We start from the raw sequence: 27,380 nt of genomic DNA, 5'->3' as shown, positions 1-27,380 counted from the left end.
ATATCATACATGCATGATGCATACAAATTTTAACCACATTCATATAATATACATTTTTTACTCTATAATCATAAACAGCAAAACCAAAATTAATACAATTGTATAGTCACAGTTGTACATAAGTCTGGAAGATATTTATTTTTCAAAATAAAATGTATGCACAATGCACTTATCAATAAAAAAATGAATACCTATAACAAAATAATTGTGTTATATTCTTCAATTAATATCTAATTTCGTATTTGAATGTCAATAAATAAATTGTGCTTGCCTACCAATATATTTTTATAAACTTTCAGTAAGAAATAAAATAGGAACCTTCTTTGACTACAAAAATGATTTTTAATTTTGAATAATTAGAAATTATTTAGATAATTAAAATGCATTTGAAAAGAAACAGTGTACATTTATTCTTAATTTTTACATAGTAACAAAAACAAGTTGCGTGGAATTTTGAATGAAATTTTCAAATTGTTTTAATTATTTTGTAACCTAAACATTTTTATTGAGTTTAAAAAAAAATGTCAAATGCTTATAATTAAAATATTTTGAAAACTGAATTGAGTATAGAAAATAATAATTAAATTAACAATAGAATGTTAAAAGTTACTAGGTTTAATAGGGACTTTTTAATTGCATCAATAAAACTAAAATAGTTTGATGCAAAATCATTATTTACGCATGAATATCCAATTTAGTCAAAATCTAAATTTTAAACATTCGCAAAACATATTTCTGGAATTATATTCAACATTATTTTCATAACTATTCAGAATAATTTTAAAAATTTCAACTCTCTGAGGTTACTCATTATTAAGTTTTAATAAGAAACAATATTGATTTTGTCAAAAATCAAATTTATGTAAATTTCCCATTTTTCCAGTTATTTTGTAATACATTGAAAATATTTTTTACTTTTAACACCTTGAATAGCAATTGGATTAAATTTGCAACCAGAAACCATCTTTTAAGTTGAAAATTACAGCATTTTTACTGTTTCAAAAGATGTAAAGATAGATTTTCTAAATTATTTGATACAATTAATTCAGAAACTTATACTAAGATATATGTCATGAAATCATGTATTTGAATAAAAATATTTAAATCTAATAACAAATAGGTACTTTACAATAATATTGAAAATAAATATAATATGATATTCGATAATAATTATAAGATCAATGACTGCATGTCTGCTCTGAATTATTCTGTAAAATTAAGGCAGAAAACACAAAATAAAATTTTGATAAGATGTTCAACAAATAAAATATATAATAATAAATAACTATTTTGTGTGCAGACAAATCAATGTATAGAATATAGCAAACAAAATAAATTTTCTGGTGACGGAACTAAAATTTCTGAAACCATTTATCATATTATTTTTATTTATATAATATTGTTTAATGAAAAAAATATCTTATAACCATAACCATTAGCCAAATTAATTATAATTTCATTTTAGTAAAAATAATATAGTTTTAGTTTGAACAAAATAAAAGATAATTGAAATCAAATATTTTAATGACATTCATGATAATATAATTTAAAATATATCAAATTATGTTAAATAATATTTTTTAGATAAATTTAATAATAATACAATTAATAATTGTAATTTAATTTGTATATAAATATGCTAACTTTTTGTTTACTTAAATAATTATTTTATTGGCTATTAATAACAGGTTTATATAAAATACTAAAATACTGAGTCAACATTTTATTATTACAGTACATCTAATTTTAAAATTATATTACTTTAATACTTCAGTAACTTAAGAGGACCTACTACCCGCATGTGTCGTCTCCGTCTTACACACACGGGACACAACAAATTTTTGTTCACCAGTTTCAATATTGTGCTGTTAGTTATGATATTAGTGTGAAGTGACCTGTTATAAAATTCAAAGGTAAGATTATTATCCAGGGGCCCAAGTAGCCTTTTATTGATATTATTATTTTTAAGTAAGTTATGATCTTTTTGGAACTGTACATTTTAGAATGATCATAACTTACTTAAAAATAACAATATCAATGAAAAGCTATGGGGCCTTGGATAATAATCTTACCTTTAAATTTTATAATAGGTCACTTCACTCTAATATCAAAACTAACAGCACAATATTAAAACTTGTGAACAAAAATTTGATATGTCGCACATATGTAAGACTGAGACAACGTATGTGGGTTCTACATCCTCATAATGGTTATAAATTATATTGTAATGATTAAAATATTCAGAATTAATTTGTTCTTGATTTTAAAAAATTAAAATATATTTTAGTTTTTAATTACTTTTAAGTATAAAATAAAATATACCATAAAAACCAATTTTTAAGTATTATATTAATAATAATAAGATAACACACTGTTTCAAAATTTAAATTTATATCGATTAATATAGTGAAAAATAATAATTTAATATTTTCACATAGTTTTCTGAAAGCAACAAATAAACAAGATATTTATAATATGAATTGCAATAAGGCATAAAATATAACATCTTATAACATAAAAAATAATATTATATTTGCTTAATTTTCTAACTACTATTATAAAGTAATACCTAATCATAGATAAAATAAAATATAAAATTATTTTAAGGTATACAAAGTTATGTATATTTGATACTGTGTACAAGTATAAACCCAACTCCACATTTAAAAATTTTTTATGTGGTTATTATTATTTTATACTTATGTTATTTTTGTTTTTAATATGTACATCTTGCCGAGTGTCAGTTATTATTGACAAAAATTATATATATTTATATATAAATCACTAATTTTGTGAAAAATTAATGGCAATAAAAAATTGGTTTCACAATAATTGAATAGTCATATAAATCCACAGATCTGATGGTTAAAAGAGAAGAGATATTCACCAATTGTGCAGCCATATAATATGTTTTATATAATTTACTTTAATACAACCTGTGTATCAATTGTTTTAATGTTTTTTTCTTTTATATAACACCATAATTATAAAGTTATAAAAACTGGAGTGAAAATTGCTACTTGTTAAGTAAACAATTGGAAATCAGTATCCAAAATAGGGAAAACTCAAAGTAAAAATAAATAATGTCCAAAAAGTTAGAGTTTTCGTAGATCCAATACAAATACCTGTAACAAAAATTAAAATACATTTAAAAAATACATTCTGAACACTTGTGAGTTTAATTTTTTTAGGTTGTATACACTAGTTAAGTTTTATAACACCGAAATTATCTAAATTATTAATTTTACGTTATTAAAATATTTAAATTTATAACAGTGAATACAATTTTATGTAATATACTCACACTTCCATCAGATGCACTTGCCCCGACTTTGTCACCTCTAGAATTCCAGCAAACTTCAAAAATACCACCTGTTCCTTTATAACTATGAACTAATTGACCGCTCTGAAATAAAATTAGCAAAATTATTATTTTATCTAATAACAAAATGAAGTTAACTGTTATTTAATTAAATTATTTTATTATTTCCTGTATTTTTTTTTATATTTAAGTATTTACTTGTGTTGACCATATATGAACACATTTGTCAAAACTGCCAGATGCCAAAAACTTTCCATCAGGTGAGAAGGCTACACTATAGACTGGTTCAGTATGCTTAGTTAGAGTATGTATGCATGCACCTCGTTCAACATCCCACAATCGTACAGTTGAATCAAATGATGCACTGGTAATATTTATAGTAAATAATAAATATTAATTATTAACGGCCATGGTATGACATAAATTCATTATTGTACTTACCTAGCAAGTATTAAATTCATGTTTGGATTGGCTGTTCCTGGACCTGTTGGACTCCATTTGATTGTGTATATTTCTTTATTATGCGCTTGTAAATCATGTACACAATTATCTTGTTTCATAGACCATATTTTCAAAGTCATGTCATCCGAACATGAGGCTAATAGATTTCCTTGGGGATCCCATTTAATAGCATTTACTTCATTCTAAAATGTTTTTCAATTAGAAAGTAACAGAATATTTGTTATTTTTAAAGAAATTGCCATCATAGTGCCTTAATATTTTAATATAATAAATAATAACTTACTGTATGCCCTTGGAATGATTTTACTGGTCGATCGAGGCCTAAACGACAAACATGTATACATTGATCAGTACTACATGATGCAAAACTACTGTTTGATTGCCAATCTACATCTAACGCTGGTGCTGTATGGAATGCAAATTGCTGGTTGCACTGGCCTGAAGCAGCATCCCAAATAATAGTAGTCTAATATAAACAATTAAAAAAATATAAATCAAAAGTAAAATGGAAAAACAATAAGATTATTTACCTTATCAACTCCAGCACTGAGTATATAATTTCCTCTTTTATTCCATTTTAAAGCAAATATTGGACCCTTATGTTGACCAAGAGTGCTTGATATCCTACCATTGGTCATCCAAATACGAGCATAACCATCATATGACCCAGTGGCTAATAATGTTCCATCACACTAAACATGAATAACAGTTATTAGAAAACAATTAGAATACTTTTATAAAATATAGAAAATAAGTTACATACATTCCAATCAAGAGAAGTAACATCTTTATTACTGGGTACTTCAGTTCCTCCTTTTTGAATACAATGTCTCAAAATAAGTTGAGAAGGAGAACCAGAGCTGTCAGCCATATCCCAAATACGCGCAGTACTATCCCCTGATCTATAATTGAAAATAGTTTTTTCTTTAAAATGAGAAACATAAAAAGCAAGAAAACCATAGGATTTATTAATATTTAGAATGTATTGATGAAAAATATATGTGGCTATATTATTATCTGATTCACAATATGAAATTAGTAAGTAATAATGTATTAAAAGATGTTTGAGTTATAATTACCCAGAAGCAAGCAAATCAGTAGTTGGATTCCATGCACAAATAAAAACTTCAGATTCATGCCCCTTGAGAATAGTAGATTTTTCAGCCGGTATTTCAATACTGCTATCTAGTTCCATTGTTTCAGTACTGGTAACAGCTGGGGTTACTGTTGCAGTGCCTTCTTCACCATTGGTTTCTTGGGAGTCGTTCTTTACCACACTTTGTTTTTGTTGATTTTGGCTCTGTCGACTGGCTACAATTTCCGGCATCACTGCATCAATCAAAGACAAACTCTCTGTCAGACGCTGTTCTGATCCATCTTCTCCAACACATATCTCAGCTTCGGTATAGTGCAGACCCTTTTGAATGATACTAATCAAAGCAGCTGGAGGAACCAAAGCTCCATTGATATTGGACTGGGAAATGTGCGATTCAATACCAAAAGTATATGCCGAATGTTGAAACCCTAAACGAAATATCCATTTAATTCAAATTTAAACCAAAAAACAATAATTAAGGGTTATCGCACTTACCGGATTCTTGTAGGTATCGGTAAACGAGGAAATTCAATTCATCACTCGAAAAAGCCATGGTTTGGATAATTTAAAATTATTTAAAAAGTACGAAAATTAAGCATGCTCTTGGATAATAATAAACAATAATATAAAATAATTAATACTAAGAACTTAGAAGTTAGAACTAACGAAGTTTGATGGAGACTTAACTAGTAACTACTTAAGCAATAAGTTTACGAATCACCGCGACTGGTGAATGCACTACCGCTAAAAAAAAAAAAACCCGAGATAAACAAAAACTGTATATACTCTTTGGAATATTCTTATCGTCTTTGACGGTAAAAAAAGATAATCGTATCCGACATTCAAACACAGAATAAATTATTCTGCGGTATTGCCAATACGTTATCATATTTTTTACTATAAATTATCCTACCGTGGTTGCGGTTGGTACACCGGGCCGGGCTATCAGCAACATACACGTAAACAAGTTGAACGAATTAAGTATTGGCAATGACTAAAAATTTCACTGTTTTAACTTTCAGTAAATTCGAAGTTTTTCAATTATGGTGATCAATTTCATACAGCATTAAGATATATTTAAGAGTAAGTACATATTACAACTTAACATTTGAAACAAAATATGTATTCAAAAATGTTTTTATGATTTAATGTTATTTTTTTTTTTTGTGGTTTCTCTCGATAACATTAACTCTATTGACTTGTGGGTGTGTAATGTGTATTAAATGTTTATGATGGCAACTTTTAAGTGAATAAACCCAGCCTATAAAACACTTGGTTGATTAAATGTATTCCTAGAATAAACTAAATAAAATGTACACTATTCAATATGACCTAATGTAAATATATTGTATTGTTGTGGAGGTGAATAGTTGTACAAAATATTCAATGTGTTAGAAAGAATTATTGTACAAACCTCATTCGATGATTTGTAAATAGTTAAATAATTTACTATGAATTGCTGTAGATCGAAAATGATAATATAGCAATTTGAACTAATTAAAATATCATTGAAATATCGATATTTAATTATAATTAAATATATTGGTACCCTATAAAACTATATTTGCTATAGGAACTAATGTTATCAGTTGATTTCAGTATTGACATTATTTATTTAAAACCTAAATTAAATAATTGAGCTAATGTATTTAATTTATAAAGTCTTATTCATATAATCTTTGTATGTGTAAAATATTTAAAAACACTATGCCTAAAATCTAAGTATCAGATTTCTAATAATACCTAATTTATAAATTTATGTTCAAGTAAATATTTTACTAACAACTACATTATTAGAATTAATTAATACTGATGGTATTGATTGCTTGACCATTATTTTTTATAACTGAAATGTATATTGTTCTTTTAGATTACAGGTGAATTATAATTATGTTAACAAAATTTGAAACCAAATCTGCCCGTATAAAAGGCCTTACATTTCATTCAAAACGGCCATGGATATTGGCTAGTCTTCATACAGGGGTAATCCAATTATGGGACTACCGTATGTGTACCTTATTGGATAAATTTGATGAACATGATGGACCTGTACGTGGTATTAGTTTCCACAGTCAGCAACCTATATTTGTATCTGGTGGTGATGATTATAAAATCAAAGTATGGAATTATACTCAACGACGATGCATATTTACATTACTTGGTCACTTGGATTATATTCGTTCAACAATGTTCCATCATGAGTATCCTTGGATATTAAGTGCATCTGATGATCAGACAATAAGAATATGGAACTGGCAAAGCCGTGCCTGTATTTGTGTTTTAACTGGTAATTACAATGAATAATCTATTTATTTCCATTGATATAATCTTATTATACTTTATAATGTACTATGTTATTAAAAAGTATATTTAAAATACATAATATATAAGTATTTTATTTTAGGTATTATTGATTTATAAGAATATATCTAAGATGTCAGAACTCCACTCACTATTTCTTTTTTCTCTCAAATCCATGTATATTATTAACAAAATACATTCATAAAATAATCTTAGACCAAAATAACTAAAATTTACTGAGTATAATATTTTTATGGTATGGTAACCATAATCATTTCATCTAAATATTGACTTAAAAAATGTATTAATACATCTAATACCTTTTCATTTAAATTTTAAATATATATATATACATGTATTTTCAAACTATAAATAAAATACAAAATCGTTATATTATATTAAACCTTTAAAAATATTATCATCTATAATTATTGTACTAGATAATTTAAGTCGAATAACTATTTAAAATCATACAAAAAACCTAACCTAATGTATTTTGTCTATTATACCTACAAACCAAAGAAAAAATGAACAGCCTACAGCACTAACATCCTCTTTACTAATTTATACCTACAATCATTCAATATTATTTTATACTAGTATAATATATATATATATATATAGTATTTATTATATACACTTAACATTATATTTCATTATGTTAATATTGTTTTCAGGTCATAACCATTATGTCATGTGTGCTCAGTTCCATCCATCTGAGGATTTAGTAGTCTCTGCATCTTTAGATCAGACGGTTCGTGTTTGGGATATTTCTGGACTACGTAAGAAGAATGTAGCTCCAGGCCCTGGGGGACTAGATGATCACTTAAAGAATCCAAATGCTACAGATCTATTTGGTCAAGCTGATGCTGTTGTTAAACATGTACTTGAAGGTCATGACCGTGGTGTTAATTGGTGTTCATTCCATCCTACTTTGCCACTTATTGTCTCTGGTGCTGATGATCGTCAAATAAAATTATGGAGAATGAATGATTCTAAAGCATGGGAAGTAGACACATGCCGTGGACATTATAACAATGTTTCCTGTGTTGTTTTCCATCCAAAACAAGAGCTTATTCTGTCAAATTCTGAGGATAAAAGTATACGCGTTTGGGATATGACAAAAAGAACATGTCTCAATACATTTAGGCGAGAACATGAACGATTTTGGGTGCTTGCTGCACATCCAACCTCCAACTTATTTGCTGCTGGACATGATTCGGGTATGATTATATTCAAGTTGGAACGTGAAAGACCCGCATTTACACAATTTGGTAATTTCTTATTCTATGTAAAAGAGAGATTCTTACATCGTCTCGATTTCACCACCCACAAAGTGACCACTGTCATGCAACTAAGAGGTGGTGGACGTACACCTATTTACAGTATTAGTTACAACCCAGCTATAAATGCAATGCTTGTATGTACAAGAAATTCATCAAACCTTGAAAATAGCACTTATGATTTATATCAAATGCCTAAGGAATCAGCAGACAGTAGTGTTTCAGAAGTACCTGAGAGTAAAAGGTCTAGTGGTCTAATGGCTGTCTGGATAGCTAGAAATCGGTTTGCTGTCTTAGACAAAACACATATGTTGGCGGTAAAAAATTTAAAAAATGAATTAACAAAAAAAAACATAGGACCCAATAATATAGATGAGATTTTTTATGCCGGTACAGGTTTATTGTTACTGCGTGATCCCGAAAATTTGACTTTGTTTGATGTTACACAAAAAAGAGTATTGGCTCAAGCTAAGATAGCCAAATGTCGATATGTTATATGGGCAAATGATGGGTCATTGTTGGCTGTTTTATGCAAACATAATATTTATATATGTAATAGGAAATTGGAAATTTTGTGTACAATACATGAAAATTCCAGAATTAAATCGGGTGCATGGGATGATTGTGGTGCATTTATATATACCACTAGTAATCATATTAAATATGCTTTGCCGGATGGTGGTGACTATGGAATCATACGTACATTAGATTTACCTATTTATATAACAAAAGTCAGTGGCAACCAAGTGTTCTGTTTAGACAGGGAGTGTCGACCAAGAGTATTAAATATTGATACAACAGAATACAAATTTAAATTAGCACTCATCAAACGCAAGTATGAGGAAGTTTTGCACATAGTCAGGAACGATCGGTTAATCGGACAATCTATAATAGCATACTTACAGCAAAAAGGGTATCCAGAAGTGGCATTACATTTTGTCAAAGACAACAAGACCAGATTTTCTTTAGCACTGGAGTGTGGGAATATAGACATTGCTTTGGAAGCGGCTAGGACTTTGGACGATAAGGTGTGTTGGGAACAACTTGGCCAGTCCGCGTTGCTGCAGGGCAACCATCAGGTAGTGGAGATGTGCTACCAGAGGACTAAGAACTTTGACAAGCTATCGTTTTTGTATCTGATCACCGGTAATCTAGACAAACTGAGGAAAATGATGAAAATCGCGGAAATACGTAAGGATGTATCTGGGCATTACCAGGGTGCGTTGTTGCTGGGCGATTGTCACGAAAGGATCAAGATATTGAACGAACTAGGGTCACAAGTCTCTCGCCTACCTGACGGCCGCTACCCACGGTTTGGACGCCGAAGCCGAGACCATCAAAGAGGGCTACGAGGGTAATCTACCGACGGTGACTGCTGGCGCCAAGTTGCTCAGACCTCCCGCCCCAGTCAGCCAAGCCGAGTCCAACTGGCCCTTGTTGACTGTGTCTAAAGGTTTCTTCGAGGGTGCTATTCTGTCAGCAGGCAAAGCGTCAGGGCTCATCGATACAGCGATCGGTGAGGACGTGGCTGTTGAGGAAGAGGGTTGGGGGGCAGAGGCGGACTTGGGTCTGGAGGGAAGAATATCGCCTACGCACTCGGAAGCCGAGGAAGAAGCGGCATCTGCAGCCGCAGCGGACGGTGGTGGTGAGGACGGCTGGGACGTGGGCGATGAAGAGGTAGAACTTCCTCCAGAAGTGCTGGTATCTCGACAACAAGACTCCGACTATTTCGTAGCGCCGCAGCCGGCCGCCTGCCCGTCCCTTGCATGGTCAGCCAACAGTCAACTGGCCATCGACCACATCAAGTCGGGCGATTTCGAGAACGCATTTAGACTACTCAATGAACAGATCGGCGTCACCAACTTCGGACCGCTTAAGAACCTGTTCATGGACTCATACCTCAAGTCGTGCACATCGTACACGCCACTACCTACGCATCCGTCGCTGTTCGTATACCCTAATCGCAACTGGAAAGACGGCGGTGGAAAAGGAAACAACAAGCCTGTGCTAGACATAAAACTAGAACAGCTGCTCGGCGAACTACAGGCGTGTTATCAGCTGACGACAGCCGGCAAGTTCCCGGAAACGGTGGCCAAGTTCCGGTCGATACTGATGTCCGTGCCGCTGCTGTGTGTGGACACCAAGCAAGAGGTGAACGAAGTCGTGCAGCTGGTGCACATATGCAAGGAGTACTTAGTCGGGCTGGTGATGGAGACAGCCCGCAAGGAGCACCCGAAGACCACGGCGGAGGACCAGAAGCGCATTGCTGAGATGGTCGCGTACTTCACGCACTGTGACCTGCAAATGTCGCACAAAATCCTCACACTCCGCACGGCCATCAACGTGTTCTACAAGATCGGCAACCACAACACGGCCGCGTCGTTCGCCAAACGGCTGCTGGAGCTGGGCCCACGCGCCGACGTGGCGCAACAGGCTCGTAAAATGCTGCAGGCCTGCGACCTGAACCCGGTCAACAAGCTGCAGGTGGCCTACGACCAACACAATCCGTTCTCGATATGCGCCTACTCGTTCGTTCCAATCTACAAGGGAAAGGAGGAGGTGAAATGTCCGTTCTGTTCGGCGTCGTACCAACCTGTGCACAAGGGAAAGGTGTGCAACATATGTCAGATATCGTCCATCGGCCGAGAGTCCACGGGACTCAAGATAACTGCGGCACACTACCGGTGAAAAATGTGAAATGTTATCGTTTTGAAATCGCTAATAACTGTTCTACTTGTGTTTTATTTTTCTATTTTATTATTACATTTAGGTATAGCCCTATGCATATTATTATTATGTTCGATATATTTAATCCATATATGTATATATTATAACGTACGAAAAGTATTTTATTGAATAAATAAATAATACAAAAACAATGACTGTGAAAATACATTATCTTATTTAGAGTTAAGACTAGAATTTGATAAATAAATACATTTTTCGAGGCTGGTTGTGGCCAAGTGCGTGATCCGTAAACAGTATACGAAGTGTACAGTAATAGACTTGTGACAACATGTTAGTATATAATAATAATTTATAATAAATAATAATATTTAAGCGGCCAGTTATCAGAATTGACCAGCGGCGATAGCCATGATGTCTGGGTTAATAGTGGCACGTGGACTACTCAACAAGTTGCTCCTCATCTGCGGTTGTTTCGGATGCAATTTGCACTGGCAAGAACTCACCACCTTTATGACATGGTTGAACATGTTGCCGTCCCTACACTTGAGCTGGACACGAACCATTTTTACGTCGCCATCTGTGCATTGCAAAGCTTCCACCTATTTTGTAACAAAAATAATTATGTGTTTATTATTATACAATAAATTGGCGCTTTAAATGTTATATTTTCAAACTTTAGTTATGAAAATTAAAAATATTTCATGGATTTTCAACTTTGAACGATTTTCATCAACATTTGAACTTCAAATGCTTAAGGCCAAATTTTTTTGTCGGGAGAGGAGTTGGATATGCTTATTAGTTAGCACCCCCAAATTGTTTCACGTTAAATGTTAATTTAGATTATAATAGTAATAGGTATCATTAGCCATAATACAACATCATAAAAAAATAGAGGGGCTTCAGCAACCCAAGTTTTTTCATCTTAATTGCACCTTTGCTCATTGGCTGATTCTAATTCAATAAAAATTGTTATCAATTATGGTTGAATAAAGCCGAAATGGTCGTCATCATCTAAGAAACATTACCTAATGCATCATTAACTAAAAATAATGAGCCTTAACATAATTTTCTAGCTTATAATATCGTATACAGTCTAATTTGATCGGAAACATAGTTATTGATTAATCATTAACATTAATTTCTTAATTTACATCCTTGGCGCAAAAATCATGCAAAAATGCATACATATATTTATATAATTATATCTACAGTGTTTGCCCATGGGCCAATGTATACCTGTTGGTTGTCAAGCATAGAAGATCGATGTCTTTGGCTCAATGAGTTGGCCGCAACAAGACAGCGATTGGCACACACGACTTCTACCACGGGTTTAGTGGATACACATTGTCCATCGGTTATGTATTTGGATGACCGCAATTTACAGTTCATTTCTGAAAAATTGCACCAGTAATATTAGAAAAATTAATTTTGTGATTGTTATAAATGTTATTAGTTTATTACTTATAAAGTTATGACTTATTAATCATTAATCATTATATAATTATGTACTTAATACTATATTATAATATGTTTTTAGTAATAGTCTATAGGTATGAAACGATCAGCCGACCCAACTTTCGTTGAAACGCTATAGGTATGCGTTAAGAACCAATATTATGTTTGAAAATGAATTTTATTGTAATCAAATCTAATCATTCCACTAGTCGTTACCAGTTGCAGGTAAGTGTGTTATTATGGTAAAATTATAAAGTATTTTTAATATTCATGTTTACTAATGTGCATCATAGCATTTTTAATTTCTACATAATGATATACGTTGAAATGTACAATATATAAGTATATAGGTGATTATAAGTATAATTAACTAATCCGATTTCTGATTTCGCATTAATTTCTTATAATATTTTAAATTTTAACGTTATTAAGTAAAAAAAAAATAAAATACAGATCATTGTTTCGCAACTCGTTATATTCGGTCTTCAAATTTTTTAGAAATATGTTTTGAAGTTTCCTGAACGATTCCAGCACAGCTGTAGTACAACTAAACCAAACCCAGAATTGACAGAATTCAAAAATGAAAAATCAGGGCATGGGTAATAAACTAATAAATCAATAAATAATCGTTTTTTCACCCATAGTAAAACTACAATACCTACGTATAATATGATATTACCGTAATATTAGGTACTGTTCATCTTGTTGAAAATTCTGTTCAAATTATAAATAATCTAACCTCTAAGCCAGCTATATTATAGGCCTTAACCAAAAGGTATAAATATTGTGGTCGTGACCACTGTCAAGGTTAAAGTAAATTTTAATTTTGATCAGATATACGTACATTGTACATAATATCGTTAATAACATTATATTGTAGATGATTTTAATTTATAATTACAAATTTACTTCTATTCCCACGAATCACAAAACCTCTGTGGGTATAAATAATTAATTTGATTTTAGGGCGTTTACCAAAACGTTAAAAGCATTAAGCACAGTTAAAAATATTCTTAGGAAATATTTTACTAAATCTATTTTGTTTGGTCACAGCGGTGTATGCTTATTAGTGTTAAAACAAACAGCTGACTATCTATAGTAAAAAAACTAGGTATTTTTGAATACGAAATCATAATGAAATGTTTAATGTAAATTTTTTAAATACATTATTTTATTATAAAATTTATGATAGAATATTGTAATTAAATAGGTACTCAAAGGTTTTATGAGAAATGCTGTCCATAAGCGATAAAATATATATACGATATGCTAACTATTTACAGTTTAATTTATCACTAAAGAGTGTTCTTATGTCTATTTGAAATATTAATATTATTATAAATATTTGCGAAGGCAGATCGGTGTGCCAAAAAAAATCCATTTGGATATAAGAATATTAATTTTAGTAGTAGAAATGACAAGTAAAAATGACAAGTTTCTATGAGCTATAATATCTCGTTTATATTTTTTCTATCCATTGATAAATGATAAATGGTGAATATACACGAATTTATGTGGCCAATATTTTATAATTTATTAGAATATTATGTCCTATGAGAAACGTTATTAAAAATGAATTAATTTTTATTTAATTTTTAATTTATATTCGATTTGTAATTAGCTAAAGATCTTGAGTCTTGACTATTGAACACCAGATATTTGTAATTAATAACAACACACATTTTCTATGTTTGCCGTACGGATGTATTACTTGTAAATACTAAAATATGAATTTTTATCGGAGTATATAAAATAATTTTCTATGAAATTTAGATTGGATAAAAAATAAATTAATTTGAGTAGGTTATAAATGGTATATAATAGCAGTAGCAATTAGATTGACTAAATAAAACATTATACAAATTCTCAGACTGTGAATCAGCAGACGTCAGATGAATAGACGATGATGGTTATTAGTTATACCTAACTATACCGACATACTGTTAATTATAAATATACGAGAGCAGTGTATAGTTATAAGTAAATTTATATTTAATGAGCCTTTTTTACCGCGTGAGACTAACATTTAAAAAATAACTGTCAACCAGTGTCAAGTACTTAATCTTGCGTAGCTTACTAACATTTTTCAATAGCTTATACGTCTTTACTTTGATTCAAATATCCTTTTTCTATAACCAACCTTTCACGGTTTTCATACAAAGTTAGCCAAATTTTAATCTAAATAATTATTCCAATAAATATGTGTTTATTGAATACAAAAATATTGTTTTTATTCGATTAATTTTATTTAAAAACTGCTAAATAATAAATAAATAATAATGCTTAAATTCAAATGTATTTGAATAATGCCTTACTCTGTATGCATAACCTTATCTACATAGGTATATTATACATTTCCGTTCTAATTATTTACTATTTTGAGTTGTCTCTCCTGATTCCTTGGGAAAAATATAAATCATACTCTTTTTCAATCTAATTTAACACAGATCTCGATTTCAAATAATAAATTAACAGGTTTGTCGGTTTTAATTATTTTCCATGTGTATTAATAAGAGAACCTATAAAACTATAAAATGTAATGAGTTTATTTACCATTTGGTATGTAGTATCAAGTATGCATTATAAATATATAAAAATATTATAGGATATTAAATAAATAACAGAAAGAAATTTAATGTAAAAAAATAAATAAATGTCGATGTACAAGTAAAAAATTGTCAGCCAATAACCCAGATGCCAATTGCTAAGTTTTCTCTTAATAAAATAAGTACTCATTAGCCATTAATGAAGTGCTCTTGTATCTAACGTAAAATGTTTCATATACCTACATTAATTGAAAATTTCTAATAAACAGATTAATATCAAAAGTATTAAAAATAGTAACAGTTTAAAATTTTAAATACACACAATTGATCTCATAATATTATTTTAATTGCACATTTTTCAAGTTTAACGAGCACAATCAATAAAGTAAATATAGCGAAAATAATATTATTAGTTAAGTGCGTATTACACATTTTAGGATAATTTATAAAATTTATTATTGTTCCACTATTAAACTATTTAGTTTAAAATATTTCTAATTTTAATTTTAATTAATGGCTAATTATAGTTCATTACTTTTAAAAGAAATTTCTATTGGAACTATGTAAATATTATGAATAGTTATAGTACCTTGCCACTTTGGTAACTGATAATTTATTTATTATAACGGGTGTTGAATGTTTTTATAAACGGTTTAACTGTACCTATAAATTGTTAAAACCTGTATAAAAACTACATTTTAAATTATACATTTATATTCTATACTATCATAATTTTATTTTTGAAAATATAACCGTTTATTAAACTTAAATCAAATAGAATTTTTTACATAATTTAAGTTAAAAAATAAACAACATTTATTATAAAATAAATTCAAAAAATAATCAACTACAAATGTCATACGTGAGTGTGAACTATAGTTTGAGTATGAAAAAAATTGAAAATGTAAAATAATTCTTTGGACGTCGAAGTTTATATAACAGTATCAAAAATATATGTAAAATGTTTCTAGTGAAGTATATAAAAGTAATACAAATAAAATAGAGGTCGATAAAAATTACGAATCGAGATGTTAAAAATTAACTAAATTGACAAATAAGAAAATGTATATATTATATATACCCAATATATTAATATAATATGTTATATTAATCAAATTTTAAATTTTGTTTTTTATTACAATTTCTGATGGTACCTATGGAAATATATACGAATATATATATATATATATATATTTTATATATAAAAAACCCAATCCCTGATTATTACCGTTCATATTTGGTTAGGTTATTCTAATAGAGTAATAGATGCATCTAATATAGATAAACCTATATTACTATATACCTACTTACCACTGTAAATGTCTTAATTGTTTTAAATAAAAAAATATGTATGAAAATTTTTGTGATCGACATAATAAAAATGTACCAGGTATAGGTATTATAAATCTATAACATATGATATTATGTTGCTATTTTTATTACTCTTCATCTGAACTCCCAGAAAGATTACAATGCAGTTTTAGTTAGCAAATTATATATTTAGGAGCTGCGTATTGTATATAAGTGCACTTAGAGGAATCTTAGGGATGCTTAAAGTTTCCCATCGAATTGTCCCGATCGTGTACAAATAGTTTGTATCGGGAATATACAATAAGAATATAAAATACTACATACAATATAGTGTTTTTTATGAAACAGATTAACAGAAAATAAAAATAACAGGAATTACCAAATATTTTTAACATTTGCTGAGAGATTAAGTATACCTAAATAAATCAAGGTCTGTGTAGGTAGCTAATTATTTATAGATAACTTTTGTAATCTGTGGCAGACGCTTTCTCCCAATGTACGAGAAATAATAAAAAATAATTTAAAAACGGCGACATGTGTGATAGGTAAACACAGAAGATATCCTACAGCAGATAAGTATATTTCTATTTTATAGATAATAATATACGACATTATAAATACATCCAGTTAAAAAAAGTATGAAATAAAATATATTAGTGTACTTATATATATATATATAAGTATATATAAAATATTAAATAAACATGAGTAAACGAGTCGAGTACAAGGTCAATGAAATTGTAATTGAACGTCTATTTATGAAAAATGATACTAGGACCTGATACGATGAGAAGATATTGCTACAGGTTAGATTTGGTTCTAAAATTCTTAGTGAGATAGTGCATTTATTTAACGTACGTATCGGATGTTTAAAAACTAGGTGAACTAGTTTCTACAAAACAAAAACGTTGAAAACATGCACAATATCGTTATCGGCGGTGGTGCGTTTAAAAATCCGGTTTAATTCTGGGATGTAAGAAAGTTATAAAACTTTTAAGATTTAAATTGGTATACGAGTACACTAGCCCGTAGCCCGGTACAGAAATTCCGAGGACGACAGTTCACATATTGACGTAATTTCAGGGGTGCAAAACCTCACTTATACATGGATTGAAATTGTTTAAGCAGTAAAATTATATAATTTTCTTCATCGTTGTGCTCGTAACATTCTTAATTTTTTTAATAAAGGTAGTTTTATAATTTTTATTAATAATAATAGCGAGTGGTGACATACACGACTAACGACTATCAGTTATTAGTTATCTGCTTATTGCCTATTACATATGTACTTCTGTTCTTACATTTGAATTTAATTTAAATGTCTGTTATTTGGACAATATTATTGAAAATAATGAATATTGTAGTACTACTAACCATTGTGAAGAAATCGTTTACGAATTTATTCCTAGTGTGAAATTCGATTTTGTAAATACGAGTATTTACTTTCTAAATAATTTAAAAGCTTGTAACTAACAATATTTTAGTTTTTCTGCAACTAAAATTTAACAAAATTTAGAATGTGTACGTATATCTTACATATTTATATGAATTTACAGTCTATAATTAACCTTTTTTTATGTATGAATAGAACTATATAAGTCAATACAAATGGTTTCCTCGCTAGGACTATGTATACTATAAACGTATTGTCATAACTAATAGCTAACGTGTTTATGTATAACTAATGTAAATAATTGAATGAAATAATTTAAATGATTTTAGATACGTGTTCGAATTACTAAAATATATATGATTTTACATATCATATAGGTATGCACACAAATTTTGGAATTTAAGCTTTTAGGCTTTTAGCGCATATTTAGACTGTATTTAATCACAGAGAAAAACAGTGCAATATTTAATTGAATTTTTATATGAATTAAATTAAATAAATTTCAATCGTATTATAATGTATAGTTATTAGTTAGTAAACCAATGCTATATACCACTATATGTACCTATTACATCAGTTAATTATTTTATTTTACCTTGTTACCGAATCGTGCTGCAAATATGTGATACATGTAATAAATTGTAAACAATATTCACTGAATTAAATATTTTTTAACATTGTATAATAATTATTAATGATAATAATATGTTTTGCATATTTTTTATGTACATTTATTTCGACAACAAGATAAATTAATTTTCTAGTTGTCAAACTACCTTTTATTTACTACCATATGACTAAAAAACCATACAAAAATGTGGTTTTTTTTGGCTGTTTCACTTAGGTCAAGACTGGTTCGATGAAAGTGGTTATTGGCAGCCAGCAGCTGGCGGTAAGTATAGTGATTTCGATAAATATACAAAATATATAAAGAAATATGTTTTGTGTCCCAAAAGTCTCGTATCACCCTTAGTATATCCGTGGAAAATCAATATAATTAAATGCTGTTTTTTTTACAGTAATAATTGTGGAAATTTTGATTGAATGGCATAAACTTAAAATTTCTTTTCAACATTTCAAAAATTATCAAAAAAATTTTTTATGCTATTAAGTTTTTTAAATTTTCAAGATGAAATTATTATTATTATTAATTATTAATAATTATTATTTATGTTTTAAAACAGTTCAATAATAAATATAATAAAATTTAATAAAAATCGACAAAGTCAGAGTCAATTATGTTTTTAAAGTTCTAAGAACAATAACGTTGATTCCTAAGAAACCTAATGAAGCTTTCAGTTAAGATTAAAAATTTTCAATTTTTGATAAACGGTATTTTGTATGTCAATTTAAAATAATTCAAAAAAAATTAATTGTTTTAAATTATAAAATATCTATTTGAGCCTGACAATACTTTATACTTATACCTATTAGGTACCTAATCAAAGTGTTTATTCTCATTTCGTAATTTTAGCCTTTAGGTTTATATCACGATAATTAAAATACTTAATAGAGAACCAGTTTTGCAATTCAGTACCTAAGCGATAAGATAGCTATTGTTATTTCTATTCAAATCTAAACTTTAATTAGCTACGTGAAAGAATTTCAGGCTGAAATAAATATTTTATTATTGAAATATGAAACAATTAATTTTTTTTTAAAGTTTGCTTATCCTATGCAAATATGCAATAATTTATTAATGCAAGCTAACTAAAAATGAATCACCACTGAAAATTAATGCAATGTTCGTAAGGTTTTCAAAGTCGAATAATTAATTATATCTGCCTATACAAAATCATTTTCATTTATATAGGCCGTATATAGCCTATATAGGCTTGTTATGCACCGGACGTCGGGACTCACCTGTTTGTATATCAAAACTGTCCTGCAACGTGTAATCTGAGTTTTGTTGATTGGTGCTAATTAACGAATCGATGACTTCGTCCATGGTGGTGGGCGGCGTCTTCGGCTTAATCTCGGTCGATTGTTTGGACTTAAGGATGTCTCGCAGGAGTGATTTCAATACATCCTTGGGGTTCAGGTCACCCATTACGAACTCCGGACCGTTGGATTCCGTTTTGGGATAGCTCTGAGTCGGAAAACTGGCGGGGGGAGCGTTATAGTACTCCTTGGATGGTGGTTCCGACATCGATGCTTGTGTGTGTACTAATCCAGACGATAGCGCCGGTGATCTCCCGTCGAATTTTTCGTATTTAACTGAAGCTGGCCACTCGGTAGCCTGGTAGAATTCACGGGTTTGCATTGGACCGTTGCCACTTTTAAGTGGTTCCACCACCGGTTCAACAAATCCGTATTTCATAGTTTCTACTTTTTTTGGTAGACTATCGTATCTCGGCGAGTTTTCATAGTAGGATGACGCAGTATGGTGGTCCCGTTTATACGAATTTTCGATGTCACGTTTATCGGCAATGACGGAAAAGCGGTCAGACCTGTCCTGTTCGCTACCGTAACTGTGATTGGGTATGGTGGATTGTTGTACGTCACCTGGTACGTATTCTTCTACCTTGTACGCGAGTGGTTTCGTGTGTCCGTAATTTTTCAACTTCGGCACGGTCGTGCCGGCATTGGCTTGGTTCACGAGTGGTTGGTTCTTGTTGTTCACTACGGCGTCCGACACCCGTCTGTTCTCGACGATACTATTCGTGTCGACAGCGATACCGGATGATTTGTACGGCGTGAATACCGGAGGCGCAATAGGACGGAACGAGTCTTCTTGCTGATGAAAGACTCCGCCATCCAAGACGTGTTTGGGTACTAGCACGGTCGCGAACGGTTTCGATGATGTTACCGTGGTCGCATTCACCTTGGCGCTAACCGTGAACGAAGAGAAATTTCGCTGGTTACTGGCCAACGAGGGTGAAATTTGCGGGGTGGTAGTGGTGGCGGAGAGGAGTGGTGACTGCGCTGCCTGGTTTTGCGGCTTCAAGACCCGTCTGATTTTTGAGCCATTAAATTTTGGTATGGTTCTAGATTCGTTTTCATTGACCGTTGGCACTCCTTGGAAGTTCATTGACGAAGTTGCATACTTAACTTCGGCCTCGGACCGAGACCCCGAATACATTGGACTAAATTGCTGCAAGTCTTTGGTGTCGGTTGACGCGACGTTCCTAGCGGTCACGATATACGGGGATGATGCTGCGGTCCTGAAAACGGAACCTATAGTCGGAGCTGCTGGAACAGGAACAGGAGTCGTACTACTGGCAGCATTCTGAAGTGGTTTCTTTTTACCAGTGGTTGTCGCGGTGAAGAACACTCGCACCACGTCCGATGGCATTTCCGTAGTCTTCAGTGTCTGCTGCTGAGCAAAGTCCCTTACGTTCGACAAGTTAGCGTACACCTGCGCCGGATACACTGGATACGTCTTATGCAACATAGCATGGTTCTGCGTCGTATCATTTCCAAAAGATGAAGTCCGGTGATTTTTATACTGTACTTCGTCTATCTTTCTACTTTCCCCGGCACAGTTACCGACGGCAAAACAAGTGACCACAATGATCCACGATTTAATCATACTGAAACACATAGTATATCGTTTTGGTTTTTATCAATTATTTCTCAAAACCATAAGTATAAATATTAATACAAATTATTAAAATAATAATCCAAAAATAAAAAAAATAAAACCATTTAAAATAAATGATTAATAACGATTTTGTTTTTATTCCCATTGGTGCCTTAATTTTATATTAACGTATCGTGCCTACCATATACGTATACTTGCTAGTTCAAACCATTTCATGTTCAGACCACGGTCTAGGTTACAGTGTCATTGTCAATGTGCTTTTTTTTTATAAATATAAAAATAGTAACTGTTTCTTTTATCATATTATTTTCAATATAATGTAAAAGTTAAAAAGCTAAGAAAACCATATCCATAAACAACTGCAAACTACTTTCCCGCTATACATACCTACGCAATCTTAAACCAATCTTGTTTATAATTAATTGACTTTGTAGTATTAGCTCTAGAGACTTTCATTTGGTACTCATTCGATACCCTAAACGTTTTTATTTTCGTTCCACTTTTTGATAAATTGATATAACATGTTAAATACATTCTTTCATGTATATTACATATCCCATTTCACTTTCATATCATATTAATTTATACTTTCCTCTCGTATAACATTTGATTTTACTATGTTTTTTAAATGTATTGTATACAAAATGCAAAGCAAATTTCTTTAATAATAATTTTATTAAGCTTAACAATTTTAATCATTCCAAAAGTAATTTGAGATAATTAACATTTTATTTTTAAATAACTTAAAAAAATTTAACTATATTTTATCCAAAATGTCAATAAAATAACCTAAAGAAAACAAAATGTATCCAATTATTATATTTTAAAAATACCAAAGCAATAAGATATTAAAAGGACCACGAGTAGAAAAGCAAACAAATATTAATAATATGTACATTGTACCAATACGTATATCATATTATACTCAGAAATGTATATAATAATGATTTATAACAATAATACTAAAGTGTATTGTCAATTTAAACTTTAAATGATAATAAATTTATAATTCATAAATAATAAACAAGGGTTCAATTTTATTTGTTGTATATAATAGTATAACTATTATTCAAGGCTCTAATTTCAATGTATTTTTATTTTATATTGATTGCTAGGTGGCACACCTATTCTTATAGATATACAAATATTTCAAGTGTATACTATTTAAACGAAGAATTTCTTTACAATATTTTTTCATTTTAATATTATTATTATCAGTGGACTTTATATAGAATTTTAATAATTCAATACCAAGTATTTTTTTTCGTTTTTCGTTGTCTTAAAAATTATTTTGAAATTTCTACTTTTAACCCTAACCTAATCAAAGTACGAACTAGATTTTTTAAAAGCACACATCATTGTAAAACCGTATGTATTGGCTTTCCTTGAAATCTAAAAAATAAAGTGTATACAAATATCATAATAATGTAAAATATTATGATTATAATATATTATGATATTATGTATTATTTTTTAAGTTCCAACAAAAAATATAACGCTTATTGCTTTGAGAGTATGAGATTAACACTAAAAACATTAAATGTTTTTTTCTTTTAAAATATAATAATTTTAAATAAATATTTATCAATTCTTACATGGTAGAGCCACAGTTGCTATAGTTTATAGTAGATATACCTACTACCTATATTATTGTAATTGTGTAAACTTAAAATAATAAAATTTAAATGATTGTTTTATTATTTCTTAATAATCTAAAATAACCAATTTATTGAGATAGTTTACACATTTACCCATCAGATACCTACATAAAAAATATAATAATAGTAAGCAAGAGTTTAAGGACAATGACCAACACCAGTGGTGGAAGGGCGGGTCTAATTTTTTTTTGGTGGGAGGGGGGACAACATTTTTTATATTATTATATATCACATAATTTTGTAAACACAATATTTTTGATTTGATGTTAGGCCTTACAAATATAATATAATTGTCAGAGGAGGCTGGGCTCCTCAAGCCTCCTTAATCCGCATAAAAATAACAAACACTGATCATTGGTTATCTATAGCTATATATGTATATTAAAAATTAACTACTTTAAGATGATATTCATATAATTTTAAACCATTTCATGAAAACCAATAATGTATTAAGAATTTGATGTGGTATATAATATTCAGTTTTGGACTATTTTTAAGATATTAATTATAAATCTAAACTCAAAAAAATTAGTACAATATTCTATTTATTAGTACGCCTACCTATTAAACTTGCTATAAAATAATAAGTACGAAATATTTTTATATTTACCTCATTGTTGTAATACCACGATATGAATATGAACTAGTATAATGACTAAAAATACGTTAAACAAATAAATTATTACTTTCCTTTAGTCACAAATGAACATTGTGATTTCAAAACGTAAAAATACTTTGGTTCAGGTGTAAGAACGTCAATAGACTGCGTCAGTGCTGAGACTATTGAGCTGTATATTTTGAACCAGCGGTAGTTACCAGTTTCCGAGCTCGATCTAATTTCACAAAACTGGTTGCTCCTCGTCAAGTGATTTCAAATAAACCTGTCCTGCAGGTTGTATTTCCCTTTTGCACCGGTCGCAAAATAGAAGATACAAAAACGGATCTTATTTAGAAACATATGGCGATTCGACATGCTATTTTGGCAACTTGTACCCATAATATGGCTGAAAATAGAAAACACATATAGAAATTAAAATCAATCAAAAACAAAGTACAAATAGAGTAAATTTTATGTAAAGTTACGTTTTCATATTATTGTAGCATATAGAGTGAAAAGTAAACTTATAAATTGTATTGATTGACAATGTAAGGCCATAGTACACAATATACATAATCGTTAAATGGTTAAAAATAAATTGATAGTGTAATTAGGTTCTACTTCAGTAATTTATAATTTTTTAATTTTATAATAAACTAATTCATGATTTACACAACAAAAAATTGTTAATTGTGAATTTTCCATTGTGATTTTAACTTTTATAGGTTAGAGATTAAGCACACCCTATAACTATCAACTAGGATTATAAAATATATACTAAAATTTAATTTTGCCTGGATCGCTGAATAGAACGACTAGCTGCGGCTTATTCTAAATTTAAGAAATGTCATTCGATATCTTAACTAGATCACGTGAGCTCTTAAATCGAATTATCCTATCAGTATAGTTTACGAGTTTACCACTTACTCAAGTATCTTAAAGACTATAGAATCTTTTTTACGTCATTTTCCTTTAGTCAGCACATCGACTTCGTGGTAACACGAACTTATACATTTCTTGGATTCATCAAACTCAACACCAAGTTCTTCGTTCTTTATACTTTATTCTTGTGCAATAAATTGTTGAGTATGAGATATTGATATGGCATCCATACCTTGCAAAAAAACCAACATAGGTTATAATTAGTACATAATCGATTCTATCTAACATTCATAAACAAAATTGTGTCTCACTGTGGTTATATTTTACTGCCTCTACTCTATGTGATATGTTAAATATACATTCACTTTTTTCGTGATACACGTACACTGCAATAGACAGTAATTTTTAAATGCTCTTTTTAAAGGTGTTTTGATTTGACTAAAAAATAACTTACATTTTCACGAATTTTGTCGAAATTTAAAATTTAAATGCTTATAAAAATATTATGACTATACATTTTTGATATTTTTTAATAGGAAATGAACCACTTATTAGTAAGGGTGTAGTCAATTTGCATCAAAATTGACCCTAAATATTTACAACATGTGTAATTTGCATCAAAATGTTTAAACTGCGTTTGTAATTTACACCAAAATAAAGATAATTTAAGTGTATAAATATAATTTAATATGTATTTTTGTGCTAGAAATAAAGTCTTATTATTATAAAAATTACTACTCGATAATACCCATTACTAATAGATATTCATTTTGGAGCAAATTGCGAACTCCTATTAGTAATCTTGCATTAAATTTTTAATCATTTTTATCCATTCATAATTTTTTGAATGAAAAAAAACGGTACTTGTTTGTTATCGCTTCACCGGTATGACGTATAAATTAATCCCCCTCCCCATATAAATAAAATAAATTATATAATAAATTAATTAATTAATTAAATATTATTAATTAGAAAATGTATTATAATTATAAATTTAAAAAATATATATAATTGCATACTGCAAATTCATTTTATCGTATTAAATGTATTTTTTTGGATTGGTTTGAACAAAATAGGTAATAAATTAACGAAAGACAGCAACGTTCTAATATATTATGATATAAAATATAGTTTTTTTATTTCCTAAAATAGATCATCTATCACAAGCTTAACACGATAATTGTAGGAGCAATATAACGGAACATAATACAATTATATGGCAGGGCGATAAATTGTATAGGTAACAAACAAGTACCAAAAAAATTTAAAAAACCAAACATTTAAATTTTCTATAACTAACTAAAAAAAAATTTTCTGTGGTTATTCGTTTTTAAATTATAACAAAATAAAGTAATTAATTTAATCAAATTCGAGTTTAGCCTAAAAATTCCCGTTTTCCTTAATTTTTTCAGGTCCTTATCCCAATTATAAAAATAAGTATTAAGAATTTTTAATTTTTACCTCTCTAAAATAAAAACTATATACAGTTTGATATCCAAAATAACATTCTAAGTTAAAAATTGAATCATTTGATCTAAAACTCATTGTATCCAAACAAAAAAAACGCACTGCTCAGAATCTAAAAAATAAATCTTAACATCAAATACTTATAAATACAATTAAAATTATTAATTTTATGAATTGCTATCATGAATTGTTTTATAGATTCTAAATATAAAAATATGCCTAGAATTAAAAAGAAAAAATCGTAAAATTATCCACTGTAATTGCAGTATTTTTGCTATATATATATATATATTTTTACTGAAACAAAACAGAAAACAATAAAGAATAGATTAATTTTAACTTGGGTTAAGTCGAGAAATACAGCTAGTTATATTATATATTGTATAATTGTATCGTAATGTATTATTGTATTAGGTATATTAATATTATAATATAGTAATGTACTAATATTAAATTTATTAAACTATTAAGTTTTGCCAATGACCTCAACATTCTTGGTAAAGACGTAGAAAGTGTGACAAGAAATTCAAAGTGCTTAATTAGAAATGTATTAGACAATGAGTTTGAAAGTAAGCGGGCAAAAATCAAAAGCCATGGAAATTATTGAAAGTGAAACAAAACCAAATAAATAGTACACAATTACCTATACCTTTGAAAAAGTAAGTACCTTAAAATGGATTTAAATCAAAGAAGGGATTGAAACTTAGAAATTAATAATGGAATATAGAAAGCGGAAAACCCGTATACCTACCTACTACAGAGTACTACCTTAACTATCCATGTACTATGTCTTGCTAAAATTTGATTTTAAATCAAAGCTATTCTCGAATCTCGAAACACAGATTAATTAGGTACTTTTGAGAACAAAATAATAAGGAACATTTATGGACATAATACCTATCATATAGAAAAAAGCAAGCATAGAACAAGGTAAAACATACAACTGAAGAGTGAGAGAGGAGACATTGTAGGTTATTAAATATATATTAACTATATAAAAAGCCTGTTTTTAAACTTAAATCATAAATATATATATGAGTAATTACTAATTAAATGTGATGGACGTAGACGATAGTACGAGTACATTATATTAACTTGTGGTGGGATGAAGGAAGACTAAGTACTTAAACTAATTTTTCAGAAACTTTAGCGTACTTACTCTTATTTTTAAGGGAAACGGGACGCGATTTTGCTTTTTTATCAAAATTCGCGAAATAAAATCATAATTTGTCTTGGATAGATTATCATTATTTCAAAACCACGCATCTATATATAAATAAATAGTTAAAAATTAATGTATTTTTATTAATTTACTTTTATTAACCTTTTGAGTTAGTTATTATTTTTAAATATAATATACATAACAGGTACAGT

General features: G+C 29.4%; 3 protein-coding genes across 3 annotated transcripts; 1 reads left to right on the top strand and 2 right to left on the bottom strand.

The window, feature by feature from the left end:
* Positions 1–2,510: 2,510 nt before the first annotated feature.
* On the bottom strand, positions 2,511–5,609 carry LOC113560538 (F-box-like/WD repeat-containing protein TBL1XR1). The gene is made up of 9 exons (XM_026966468.1): positions 5,376–5,609; positions 4,864–5,308; positions 4,548–4,686; positions 4,315–4,476; positions 4,068–4,250; positions 3,764–3,966; positions 3,521–3,686; positions 3,305–3,406; positions 2,511–3,125 (listed from the first exon to the last, which is right to left on the bottom strand). Exons 1-9 carry the CDS (start codon positions 5,431–5,433, stop codon positions 3,096–3,098), a joined length of 1,488 nt encoding a protein of 495 aa, XP_026822269.1. The 5' UTR covers positions 5,434–5,609; the 3' UTR covers positions 2,511–3,095.
* A 235-nt stretch (positions 5,610–5,844) lies between these two features.
* On the top strand, positions 5,845–11,308 carry LOC113550215 (coatomer subunit alpha). Its single transcript, XM_026951926.1, is given in 4 exon segments — positions 5,845–5,963; positions 6,751–7,167; positions 7,859–9,729; positions 9,731–11,308. Coding segments are annotated over 3 exon segments (3,690 nt in total). The 5' UTR covers positions 5,845–5,963; positions 6,751–6,770; the 3' UTR covers positions 11,153–11,308.
* LOC113550216 lies at positions 11,296–23,852 on the bottom strand. The gene is made up of 4 exons (XM_026951927.1): positions 23,670–23,852; positions 19,721–21,390; positions 12,389–12,543; positions 11,296–11,751 (listed from the first exon to the last, which is right to left on the bottom strand). The coding sequence occupies exons 1-4, from the start codon at positions 23,672–23,674 to the stop codon at positions 11,536–11,538; spliced, it is 2,046 nt and encodes a 681-aa protein (XP_026807728.1). The 5' UTR covers positions 23,675–23,852; the 3' UTR covers positions 11,296–11,535.
* Positions 23,853–27,380: the final 3,528 nt, after the last annotated feature.

This window comes from Rhopalosiphum maidis, chromosome 4, assembly GCF_003676215.2.
Source record: "Rhopalosiphum maidis isolate BTI-1 chromosome 4, ASM367621v3, whole genome shotgun sequence".
Classification (NCBI taxonomy): Eukaryota; Metazoa; Arthropoda; class Insecta; order Hemiptera; family Aphididae; genus Rhopalosiphum; species Rhopalosiphum maidis.
This window is presented reverse-complemented; position numbering and strand designations above follow the sequence as displayed.